The sequence below is a fragment of the Macaca mulatta genome, chromosome 12 (assembly GCF_049350105.2).
Source record: "Macaca mulatta isolate MMU2019108-1 chromosome 12, T2T-MMU8v2.0, whole genome shotgun sequence".
NCBI classification, from domain to species: domain Eukaryota; kingdom Metazoa; phylum Chordata; class Mammalia; order Primates; family Cercopithecidae; genus Macaca; species Macaca mulatta.
The window spans coordinates 102,467,364-102,480,891 of NC_133417.1; the positions used below are offsets into that span (position 1 = coordinate 102,467,364).

A 13,528-nucleotide genomic window follows, 5' to 3' on the forward strand; every position below is an offset into this window, starting at 1 on the left:
TTTTCAATTCCTGGTTGATTGAATCTGCAGATGAAACCTGCAGATATGGAGGGCCAACTGTATAACTACATGTGTTTTCTAATATTTTAAAAACAATATTCTGTAAACTTTCTTAGTTTTTTTTGAAAAGGAAATAATAGAGTATTGGTAGAAATTTAGTGTAGATCGGCCGGGTGCGGTGGCTCACGCCTGTAATCCCAGCACTTTGGGAGGCCGAGGCTTGCGGATCACAAGGTCAGGAGATCGAGACCATCCTGGCTAACATGGTGAAAACCCGTCTCTACTAAAAATACAAAAAAAAACTAGCCGGGCGTGGTGGCGGGTGCCTGTAGTCCGAGCTACTCAGGAGGCTGAGGCAGGAGAATGGCTTGATCCCGGGAGGCGGAGCTTGCAGTGAGCCGAGATCGCGCCACTGCACTCCAGCCAGGGGGACAGAGCGAGACTCCATCTCAAAAAAAAAAAAAGAAAAAAGAAATTTAGTGTAGATCATATAGGAAAAATTTTAAAACTGCTCTTTAGTATTTAGACAATGTCTAAGTAAAGGAATCCTGGAACCATTTCCAGAAGATTGTTTTATTTCCTGATATCTTCCTTTAATAAAATTAGTTCATTTTCATACAGATAGGCCAGCTATTTAAAAAAAGATGAAATGTTTAAGACACTTAGAAAGGTATCGTCATTATCTACTGTCTGAACAAGGATGTTGCTATTATAGTTGAATCCTTATGGAAGACATTCTCTGTCTTCTATCATTCCTTTTCTGTATACTTTTACTATATACGCATTATATCAATAAGTATGCCTTGCACTTAAACCTTTTTCTTTGAGATGGAGTCTTGCTCTGTCTCCCAGGCTGGAGTGCAGTGCTGCACTCTCGGCTCACTGCAAGCTCCACTTCCTGGGTTCGGGCCCACCACCACGCTTGGCTAATTTTTTGTATTTTCTCGTAGAGACGGGGTTTCACCATGTTAGCCAGGATGGTCTTGATCTGCTGACCTCATGATCTGCCCACCTCAGCCTCCCAAAGTGCTGAGATTACAGGCGTGAGCCACCACCTGGCCTAAACTTTTATTCATTTTATATACACTGTGTTTTCTTCCAATTTGATTTTTTTGCTCAAGGTTTTGGAGACTTAATCTTTGTTTATTGCTTTTACAGGTTTATATACAGGTTTATAGATTATTGGTTTACTCTTACCCCCTCCCCACCAAGTTTTACCTCAGAGACATTTGAGCTCCAACTATGTGTCAGGCATTGTGCTACCTACTGAGGTTACATAGGTAAAGTTTGCTGAAAAATCAGTCAAATGGAAAGGTTCTTAATCACTTAGGGGAATGTCTGTTAACTGTATTATCTACAGATAGTTCCAGAACCGGGGCAAGATGCTCTATAAAAATATCCCCCTTAGGCCGGGCATGGTGGCTCATGCTTATAATCCCAGCACTTTGGGAGGCTGAAGCTAGAGGATTGATTGTGATCAGGAGTTTGAGACTAACCTGGCCAACAAAGCGAGACCTCGTCTCTTAAAAAAAAAAAAGGAGAAATAAAAATATTCCCTTTAATAGAAGGCTGGTTTATTTGGATGTTTACTTCTCTTCTTAAAACTTTTGTGGGTGTATATATTTATAGGTTACATGAGCTATTTTGATACAAGCATGCAATGTATAATAATCACATCAGGCCGGGCGCGGTGGCTCAAGCCTGTAATCCCAGCACTTTGGGAGGCCAAGACGGGCAGATCACGAGGTCAGGAGATCGAGACCATCCTGGCTAACACAGTGAAACCCCGTCTCTACTAAAAAATACAAAAAACTAGCCGGGCGAGGTGGCGGGCGTCTGTAGTCCCAGCTACTTGGGAGGCTGAGGCAGGAGAATGGCTAAACCCGGGAGGCGGAGCTTGCAGTGAGCTGAGATCTGGCCACTGCACTCCCGCCTGGGCGGCAGTCTCCAAAAAAAAAAAAATCACAACGCGGGGGGGGGGGGGGGGGGTGTAAATGGAGTATCCATCACCATAAGCATTTGTCCTTTATGTTGCAAAAAATTAGGTTCTTTTAGCTTTTTTTAAATGTGCAATTAAATTGTTTTTTACTATAGTCACCCTGTTGTGCTAGCAAGTACTAGGGCTTATTCATTCTTTCTATTTTTTTGTACCCATGGGTGATTACCTTTTTTTTTTTTTTTTTTTTTGAGATGGAGTCTCACTCTGTCACCCAGGCTGGAGTGCAGTGGTGTGATCTTGATTGACCACAACTTCTGCCTCCCTGGTTCAAGCAGTTCTCCTGCCTCAGCCTCCTGAGTAGTTGGGATTACAGGCGCACACCCCCATGCCCGGCTATTTTTTGTATTTTTAGTAGAGATGGGGTTTCATCATGTTGGCCAGGCTGGTCTCGAACTCCTGACCTCAAGTGATCCTTCCGCCTCAGCCTCCCAAAGTGCTAGAATTAGTGGTGTAAGCCACCATGCCCGGCCTCATCATTACTTTTTAATGGTGCCCATATTTTGATTTAGAAATTTAAAACTCTATTTGGAGTGAGAAGAATAATTTATAATTTCTTCTTAAAATAATACTTATGCATCGGGCATGGTGGCTCAGGCCTGTAATCCCAGCACTTTGGGAGGCCGAGGTGGGCGGATCGCAAGGTCAAGAGATCAAGACCATCCTGGCCAACATAGTGAAAGCCTGTCTCTACAAAAAATACAAAAATTAGCTGGACGTGGTGGTGCGCACCTGTAGTCCCAGCTACTTGGGAGGCTGAGGCAGGAGAATCGCTTGAACCTGGGAGGCAGAGGTTGCAGTGAGCTGAGATTGCACGACTGCACTCCAGCCTGGTGACAGAGCGAGACTCCCATCTCATCATCATAATAATAATACTTATGGAGCAATAAATTAGTTACTAATGCTAGCTGTTCTCTTTTGGTAAAAATCTGATTTACTTTTTGGTGTCTGGAGATTTCTTTTTTCATTGTAACTTTCTGAGAGATATTTAACCATCATAAACAAAAAAGTGATAGACAGACTTATCTCCCCAATTAAGTAATACATTAAAGGTTTATGGGAGCTATATTTGAGGAATTTGTGATTGGAAAAAACATAATTTGTAGTTCATTTAAATAAAATCTTGATATTCATTTAAAAACCAAACAGCCAGGCACAGTGGGTCAGGACTATAATCCTAAGAATAGGGCGGCTAAGGTGCGAGGTTGAGGTGGGATGATTGTTTACACCCAGGAGTTTGAGGCTGTAGTGAGCTATGATTGTGCCACTGCACACCAGTATGGGCTACAGAGTGAGACACTGTCCCTGAAAAAGAAAAATTGAATAAAATTTATTTCCTTATTTCACTGGTAATTACATTGCAAAAGTTTTTTCTTCCCCTCCAGTGTGAGCTTTGGATCTTTATTAAGAATTGATGTTAATCATAATAGTATTTTGTATGTGCTTTAACTGTGAATTTATTTTTGTAGGATTTCTATAATTGGCCTGATGAATCCTTTGATGAAATGGACAGTACACTAGCTGTTCAACAGGTAATAAAAATAGTTTCTTTTCACCCTGTGTCTTTTGGAGTACAATGTGTAAGTGCCCATTGGGTGGCCTTTGTTGGTCAGTGTGCAGCAGTCTGCTTCCCAATAAAGCGTGCTCTTTCACAAAATAAAACAAAAAAAAATAGTTCCTTTTACAACTCCAATAACCTAAGCATTTTACCTCTTTGATGTAGTTAAGTATTCTTACATCTTTTAGCATAGACAAGATTCCACTGAATTAATGGAATGCCTATTTAAAAGTTTAGTCAACCCTCATTTTGTTTTAAGATGGCATATTAAACTGTGCACTGTGGCTGCCAGCACTTTGGGAGGCCGAGGTGGGAGGCCAATCACTTGAGGCCAGGAGTTCAAGACCAGCGTGACATAGCAAGACCCTGTTTCTACAAAAAGATAAATTAGCCAGGCATGGTGGTGCACACCTTTAGTGCCAGTAGCTAGGGAGTCTGAGGTGGAGGGATTACTTGATCCTACTTCAAGGGTCTAATGAGCTATGATTGTGCCACTGTACTTCAACCTGGGTGACAGAGTAAGATCTTGTCTCTTAAAAAAAATAAAAATAGCCCAGGTGCGGTGGCTCACAGCTGTAATCCCAGCACTTTGGGAGGCCGAGGCGGGCGGATCACCAGGTCAGGAGATCGAGACCATCCTGGCTAACATGGTGAAACCCCATCTCTACTAAAAACACAAAAAATTAGACAGGCATGGTAGCACGCGCCTGTAGTCCCAGCTACTTGGAAGGCTGAGGCAGGAGAATGGCTTGAAACCAAGAGGTGGAGGCTGCAGTGAGCCGAGATTGTGCCACTGCACCCCAGCCTGGCCAACAGCGGGACTCTGTCTCGAAAAACAAAACAAAACAAACAAAATACAATTTCATTAAGGGGCAAATAAAAAAATATACATTGGAGCATACTAGTGTATTGGATTAGGCATCGGTTAAATTTTTTTTGTTTTGAATTTTTAGTAGAGACAGGGTTTTGCCATGTTGCCCACCTTGAACTCCTGGGCTCAAGCAGTCCACCCCCCATGACCTCATGGCCTCCCAAAGTGCTGGGATTGCAAGTGTGAATCACTGCACTTGTCTTTTTTTTTTTTTTTTTTTTTTTTTTTTTTTTTTTTTTTGAGATGGGGTCTCACTCTGTTGCCTAGACTGGAGTGCAGTGGCTCGAGTATGGCACACTGTAGCCTCAACTTCCTGGACTCAGCTGATTCTTCTGCCTCAGCCTTTCAAGTAGCTGGGACTATAGGTGCATACTGCCACTTCTGGCTAACTTTTTTGTAGAGAAGGGGTTTCGCCATGTTGCCCTGGCTGATGATAACATTTTTAAAGGGAAAATATACCATAAATCGAGGCTGTTTGGCTTCATTTTGATAGCCAGATAATAAAAGTAGATAGCTGGCTGGGTGTCGTGGCTCATGCCTGTAATCCCAGCACTTTGGGAGGCCGAGGTGGGCAGATCACAAGGTCAGGAGATCGAGACCATTCTGGCTAGTATGGTGAAACCCCGTCTCTACTGAAAATACAAAAAAATTAGTTGGGCACGTGTAGTCCCAGCTACTCGGGAGGCTGAGGCAGGAGAATGGTGTGAACCCAGGCAGCGGAGCTTGCAGTGAGCCGAGATCACGCCACTGCACTCCAGCCTGGGGGGCAGAGCAAGACTCTTTGTCTCAAAAAAAAAAAAAAAAAAAAAAAACAAGTAGATAGCTATTTGAATTTATTATGTTATTTGAAGATCTTAGAAAATAAAAGAGAAATATAGTTGAATTATTGGAGCATTAAAAACCACCCATCTAGGCGTGGTGGCTGACACCTGTAATCTCAGTACTTTGGGAGGCCGAGGAGGGAGGATCAGTTTGAGGCCGGGAGTTTGAAACCAGCCTGGACAATATAGTGAGACCCTGTCTCTGCAAAAAAGAAAAACGTTAGGCTAGGTGGTGTGAACCTGTAGTCCTAGCTACTTAGGAGGCTGAGGTGGGAGGATAGCTTGAGCCCAGGAGTTAGGGTTAACGGTGAGCTGTGATTGTGCCACTGCACTCCAGGCTGGTGACAGAGTGAGACCCTGTCTCAAAAAAAAAAAAAAAGAAAAAGTGCTGTTCAATCAGCAAATATTTATTGGGTTCTCACTATATACCTAGCAATGAGTTAGGCCTTGTGGAAGATAAAGGAATATAAACCTAGATCTAGCTCTATGCCTAGAAATTGGTTAAATTTTGAAGAAAAATGTACAGATGGTTATTTCTTTAAAAATAGGGGGAAGTGTCCTGTTACTTTGTTGAATTTGTTCATTTATTTTTGCAGGTTTTTGGATGTGAAATCTTTAGGGTTTTCTACATATGAGACCATGACATCTGCAAACAGATAATTTTACTTGTCCAATCTAGATCTGTTTTCTTTCTTTTTCTTGCCTAATTGCTCTGGCTAGACCTTTCAGTACTACTTTGAATAAAAGTGGTGAAAGAGGGCATCTTTGTCTTCTTCCTGATCTTAGAGGAGAGCTTTTAGTTTTTCACTGTTGAGTATGATGTTCACCATGGATTTTTCATATATGGTCTTTATTATATTGAAGTTGTTTCCTTTATTTGTAGTTCATTCAGTGCTTTTTAGATCATAAAATGGTGTTAAATTTTGTCAAATGGTTTTGCTGCACCTATTGAGATGATCATGTGTTTCTTTTTCTTACTTTTTTTTTGTGAGACAGTCTCACTCTGTCACCAGGCTGCAGTGCAGTGGTGTGATCTCGGCTCACTGCAACCTCTGCCTCCCAGGTTCAAGCAATTCGCCTGCGTCAGCCTCCTGAGTAGCTGAGTCTACAGGCACGCGCCACTACGCCCAGCCAATTTTTGTGTTTTTAGTAGAGATGGAGTTTCACCATGTTGGCCAGGATGGTCTTGATCTCTTGACCTCATGATCCGCCAACCTCAGCCTCCCAAAGTGCTGGAATTACAGGTGTGAGCCACCACGCCTGGCCAAAACATCATGTGTTTCCTTTTCATTCATTCTGGTTTTGTTTTGTTTTTTTTTTTAAGTTTGGGTTTTGCTCTTTTTGCCCAGGCTGGAGTGCAATGGCATGACCTCCACTCACTGCAACCTCCACCTCCTGGGTTCAAGTGACTCTCCTGCTTCAGCCTCCTAGCTGGGATTACAGGTGTGTGCCACCATACCTGGCTAATTTTGTATTTTTAGTAGAGATGGGGTTTCACTGTGTTGGCCAGGCTGGTCTCGAACTCCTGACCTTGTGATCTACCCACCTCGGCTTCTCAGAGTGTTGGGATTACAGGCGTGAGCCACCATGCTCGGCCCATTCATTCTGTTAATGTGATATATTGATTGATTTTTTTTTTTTTTTAAACCATTTTTGTATTTCTTGTGTTCCAGGAATAAATTCCACTTGGTCATGGTGTATAAAAACCTTTTAATATGCCACTGAATTTGATTTGCTGGTATTTTATTGAGAATTTTGCTTTGGTGTTCATGAGGGATATCAGTTTGTAGTTTTAATAGTGTCTTTGTTTGGCTTTGGTGTTAGGACAATGATGGCATCATAGAATGAGTTAGAAAGTATTCCCCTCTTTTCAATTTTTTGGAAGATTTTGAGAAGGTGGTGCTAGTTTTTCTTTTTTCTTTCTCTCTCTCTCTCTCTCTCTCTCTCTCTCTCTCTCTCTCTTTCTTTTTTTTTTTTTTTTTTTTTGTGAGACAGAGTCTCACTCTGTTGCCCAGGCCAGGCTGGAGTGCAGTGGCGCGACCTCAACTCACTACAGCCTCTGCCACCTGGATTCAAGCGATTCTCCTACCTCAGCCTCCTGAGTAGGTGGGATTACAGGCACCCACCACTGCGCCTGGTTAATTTTTGTAGTTTTAGTTGGAGATGGGATTTCGCCATCTTGGCCAGGCCAGTCTTGAACTCCAGACCTCGTGATCTACCCACCTTGGCTTCCCAAAGTGCTGGGATTACAGGTGTGAGCCATCGCGCCTGGCATTAGTTTTTCTTTAAATGTTTGGTATTTTCTTTAAATGTTTACTAGTGAAGCTGTTAGGCCCAGGGTTTTTCTTCGCTCAACATTGGGAATATAATTAATGCCACTTAAAAATGGTTTAAATGCTTTTCCTTTCTTTATTGAATGGTCTCAGCAGCCTTGTTGAAATCGTTTGGCTGTGTATGTGACACATTATTTCTGGGTTCTTTCTTTCTTTATTTTTGTCTATATGAGTCTCCTTATGCCAGTATCACACAGTGTTTGATTACTGTAGCTTTGTAGTAAGTTTTGAACTCAAGAAGTGTGAATCCTCCAACTTCATTCCTTATTTTATTTTTCTTAACAGAGACAGAATCTTGCAGTGTTGCCCAAGTTGGTTTTGAACTCTTGGGCTCAGGTGATCCTCTTGCCTTGGCTGGGATTACAGGCATGAGCCACCATGCTCTGACCAAATTTATTCTTTATTTTCAAGATTTTTTTTTGTTTATTCAGAAACCCTTGCAATTCCATATAAATTTGAGGATCACCTTTTCTTTTTTTTTTTTTTTTGGAGACAGAGTCTCGCTCTGCCGCCCAGGCTGGAGTGCAGTGGCGCTCACTTGGCTCACTGCAAGCTCCGCCTCCCAGGTTCACGCCATTCTCCTGCCTCAGCCTCCCGAGTAGCTGGGACTACAGGCGCCCGCCACCTCGCCCGGCTAGTTTGTATTTTTTAGTAGAGACGGGGTTTCACCGTGTCAGCCAGGATGGTCTCGATCTCCTGACCTCGTGATCCGCCCGTCTCGGCCTCCCAAAGTGCTGGGATTACAGGCTTGAGCCACCGCGCCCGGCCCACCTTTTCTGTATCTGCAAAAAAAGAGAGGTGTCAGTTGGAATTTAGCTAGAGATTGTCTCGTATCTCTAGATTGCTTTAGGTAGCATTGACATCTTAACAATATTAAGCCTTCTTACTCATGCACACAAGATGTCTTTCCATTTATTTAGGTCTTCTTTAATTGCAGCAATGTTTTGTAGTTTTCAGTCTGCAAAAAAAATCTCCTTATTTAAATCTATTTCTAGGTAGTTAAAAATTTTTAGGTGCTATTGTAAGTGGAATTGTTTTCTTCCTTTTTAGATTCTACAGGTATATAGAAACAAAACTGATTTTTGTGTATTCATCTTGTATTCTATGACTTTGCTGAATCATTTTGCACTTAGAGTAACGTCCTTGTGGATTCTTCGGGATTTCGTATATATAGGATCAAGTAATTTGTGGATAGAGATAGTTTTACCACTTCCTTTCCAAATGAGATGCCTTTTATTTCTTTATCTTGTCTAGTTGCTCTGGCTAGAACTTTAGTACAGTGTTGAATAGTGGTGGCGAAAGTGAGCATCCTTGTCTCATTTGGGTTTTAAGGGAAGGGCTTTTAGTTTTTCACCATTGAGTCTGAGGTTAGCTGTGAGTTTTTCATGAATGCCCTTAATCATGTTGAGGAAATTTCATTTTATACCTAGTTTTCTGAGTGGTTTTATCATGAAAAGATGTTGGATTTTGTCAGATATCTTTTCTGCATCAGTATGATAGTGTGTTTTTTTCCCTTTGTATATTAATATAGTATGTTGCATTGTTGTTTTTTTTTTTAAATGTTGAACCACCTTTGCATTCCTGCTAACTTTCTTTTGATTTATATTTGTATGGTATTTCTTTTTTCATCCTTTTGACCTACCTATATAATTATGTTTGAAGTAAGTTTCTTCTAGACAGCATATGGTTGGGTCATATTTCTTAGTTTATTTTGACAGACTTTCTCTTTTAATTGGTATATTCGACCATTTAACATTGATGTGCTGAATGTTTACTATTATTTAGATTTAGACCTACCATTTTATTACTTTTTAGTTCCTTCTAGGCTTTTTGTTTGTTCCCATTTCCCCTTTTCTGTCTTTTTAAGGGTTATTTGAACATTTTTAGTACTCTGTTTTAATTCTAACTTTGACATCTTTATATACTTGATTACTAAATGGTTACTCTACGCAGTTTACTTAAAATCAGTGTTCTACCACTTTAATTGAAATGTAGAAACTTTACTATCATATGCACCCCTTTTCCTCTCCCTTTATACTATAGTTGCCATATATTACATCAGTATACATTGAAAACCCCATCGTTAATCTTTTTGCTTTCACCTGTCAAATGTATTTTAAAGAAGTCATGAGAACAGTCTATTATGTTTATACCCAGATATTTATAATATCTCCTGCTCCTGATGTTCCCAATTTAGTTTGTATTATTTTCTGTCTGAAGAACTTCCTTTAGCAATTCTTTTTTTTTTTTTGAGACAGTCTTGCTCTGTCACTCAGACCAGAGTGCTGTGGCGTGATCTGGGCTCACTGACTAAGCAATTCTCCTGCCTCAGCCTCCTGAGTCCAAGCAGTTCTCCTGCCTCAGCCTCTCGAATAGCTGGGATTACAGGCGTGTGCCACCACCCCCAGCTAATTCTTGTATTTTTAGTATAGACAGCGTTTCACCATGTTGGCCAGGCTTATCTTGAACTCTTGACTTGCCTGCCTGAGCCCCACAGAGTACTGGGATTACAGACGTGAGCCACCATGCCCAGCCTATCTTCATTTCTAAAGAATATTTTTGTTGGATATAGAATTCTGGCTTGGCAACTCTTTCCTTTTAGCACATTTTTATTTATTTATTTATTTATGTATTTATTTTGAGGCGGAGTCTCACTCTGTCACCTAGACTGGAGTATGGTGGCGTGATCTTGGCTCACTGCAGCCTCCACCTCCTGGGTTCAAATGATTCTCCTGCCTCAGCCTCCTCAGTAGCTGGGACGACAGGTGTATGCCACCACACCCGCCTCATTTTTCTATTTTTAGTAGAGACTGGGTTTTGCCATATTGGCCAGGCTGGTCTTGAACTCCTGACCTCAAGTGATCCATCCACCTCAGCCTCCCAGAGTTCGGGGATTATAGGTGTGAGCCACTGTGCCTGGCCTTTTGTTTATTTATTTATTTTATTTATTTTGAGATAGTTTTGCTCTGTCGCCCAGGCTGGAGTGCAGTGGCGCAATCTCGTCTCACTCCAACCTCCACCTCCAGATTCAAGCCATTCTCCTGCCTCTGCCTCCCGAGTAGCTGGGACTACAGGCGCCCGCCACCTCGCCCGGCTAGTTTTTTTTGTATTTTTTAGTAGAGACGGGGTTTCACTGTGTTAGCCAGGATGGTCTCGATCTCCTGACCTCGTGATCCGCCCATCTCGGCCTCCCAAAGTGCTGGGATTACAGGCTTGAGCCACCGCGCCCGGCCTCTTCTGTCTTCTTTAGTGGTATTTTCTTTTTTCTTTTTCCTTTTTTTTTTTGAGACAAGGTTTCACTCTCTCATTCCAGGCTGGTGTACAGTGACATGATCATGGCTCACTGCAGCCTGGACTTCCTAGGCTCAAGCAATGCTTCCAACTCAGCCTCTCAAGTAGCTGGTACTACAGGCATACATCACCATGCCTGGCTAATTTTTATATTTTGTAGGCATGTGGTCTTACTATGTTGCCCAAGCTGATCTCTAATTCCTGGGCTTGAGTGATCCTCCTGCCTTGGTCTTCCAAAGTGCTGGGATTACAGATCTGAGCTACCACACCTGGACTTATCTTTGGGTTTTAGCCATTTGATTATGATGTGTCTGGATGTAGATTTCTTTGGGGTTATCTTGTTTGATGTTCACTCAGCTTTTTTTTAAATTGTGGCAATATATATGAGACATAAAATTTATCGTTTTTGCTATTTTAAAGTGTACAGTTCTGTGGCATTAAGTACATTTCCATTGTGCAACCATCACCACCATCCGTGTCCAGAAATTTTTTATCTTCCCCAACTGAAATTCTATACATATTAAACAATAATTTCCTATTCCTCTTTTTTTTCCCAGCCTACTCAGCTTCTTGAATTTGCAAGCTTAAATCTTTTTACAAACTTGGAAACTTTTTAGCATTATTTCTTCAAGTACGTTTTTTTTTTTTTTTGAGACAGAGTCTTGCTCTGTTGCCCAGGCTGGAGTTCAGTGGCATGATCTCGGCCCACTGCAACCTCTGCTTCCTGGGTTCAAGCAATTCTCCTGCCTCAACCTCCATGTGCTACCATGCCTGGCTAATTTTTGTATTTTTATTAGAGATGGGGTTTCACCATATTGACCAGGCCGCTCTCAAACTCCTGACCTTGTGATACACCTGCTTTGGCCCCCCAAAATGCTAGGATTATAGGCGGGAGCCACCTCATCCAGCCTTCTTAGCTCATTTAAAAAAAATGATAGTTGCCTCTATTGCATAAAAGTATGGAGGACTCATTATAGAAAACAAAATGACTTTTTTTTGAGATAGAGTCTCACTGCCAGGTTGGAGTACAATAGTGTATGATTGCTGCTCACAGCAACCTCCACCTCCCAGGGTCAAGTGATTTTCCTGCCTCAGTCTCCCAGTAGCTGGGATTACAGGTGTGTGCTACCATGCCCAGCCAGGTTTTGTATTTTTAATAGAGACGGGATTTCATCATGTTGGCCAGGCTGGTCTTGCACTCTTGACCTCAGGTGATCTGCCCGCCTCTGCCTCCCAAAGTGCTGGAATTATAGGAGTGAGCCATTGTGACTCGCCAAAATGACATTTTTGTTTTATTTCTAAGTTAAGGATTTCTTTTTTGCTTTACATAAATTGGTATCAATAAAACGATTCTAGATGTCTTCAAGATTGAGGCTTGTAACTCCACTTAATAACAAAATTTAGTAATTATATATGTAAAGTCAGTTTCTAAATATATGGTTAAATAATTAAAATTGGGCTGGGCCCAGTGGTTCGTGCCTGTAATCCCATTACTTTGGGAGGCTGAGGTGGAATAATTGCTTGAGCCCAGGAGTTCAAAACTAGCTTAGGTGGTCTTGAATTAGCCTAGGCAGTCTTGAATTAGCCAGGTGTTGTGGCACACACCTGTAATCCTAGCTACTTGGGAGGCTGAGGCAGAAGAATTGCTTGAACTCAGGAGGCAGAGGTTGCAGTGAGCCAAGATAGCGCCACTGCACTCTAGCCTGGGTGACAGAACAAAACTCTCTCAAAAATAAATAAATAAATAAAAGTCTCTGTGTTCAGGGACTTGCTATATGAAGGAGACACATGAAAGTAAGCGCTAGTAAGTTGTGCTATTAAGTGTGAAATAAATGCTGCTAAGAGTTCTAGCCATAGAAGGCTAGGTGCGGTGGTTTACGCCTGTAATCCCAGCACTTTGGGAGGCTGAGGCAGGTGGATCACTTGAGGTCAGGACTTCAAGACCAGCCTGACCAACATGGTGAAACCCCGTCTCTACTAAAAATACAAAAATTAGCTGGGCATGGTGGCGCATGCCTATAATCCCAGCTACTCCGAAGGCTGAGACGATAGGATCACTTGAACCCGGAAGGCAGAGGTTGTAGTGAGCTGAGATTGCACCACTACACTCCAGCCTGGGTGACAGAGTGAGACTCTTATCTCAAAAACAAAAAAAAGTTCTATCCATAGAAGGTGTAGTGGGAACAGGAAAGACAAAAATGAATAGACAGATTGCTAATGTGTACAAATTACAAATATGGCAGGAAATCGGATGGAGTTCTGTGAGGATTCGAATAATCAGGGAGTGCTTGAGTGTACTAGGGGAATGAGAGATTTGGACAGAATTGTGACATGGAATTTGAGGTGGCCTGTGGAGAAGGTATACAATTTACCTGTATCTCCTCAAGGAGAGGGAGAATCAAAACTTTGAAACATTAGGATGAGATAAAAAATATCAGGGAGAGTGGTTTCAGTAATAATTAAAGAGTGATTAAAACATGTTTGAGGCTGGGGACGGTGGCTCACGCCTGTAATTCCAGCACTTCGGGAGGCCGAGGTGGGTGGATCCGCTGAGGTCAGGAGTTCGAGACCAGCTTTACCAACATGGTGAACCCCGTCTCCACAAAAAATACAAAAAGTAGCCAGGCGTGGTGGCGGGTGCTTGTATTCCCAGCTACT

General features: G+C 42.0%; 1 protein-coding gene across 3 annotated transcripts in view; it reads left to right on the forward strand.

Moving 5' to 3' along the window:
* Window positions 1–13,528, forward strand: part of MOB4 (MOB family member 4, phocein) — a 35,568-nt gene that overhangs the window by 3,512 nt on the left and 18,528 nt on the right. For all 3 annotated transcript variants that reach the window (NM_001257738.1, XM_015131737.3, XM_015131738.3), the window contains 1 exon segment: window positions 3,466–3,528. In NM_001257738.1, the coding sequence (NP_001244667.1) occupies window positions 3,466–3,528 (63 nt within the window).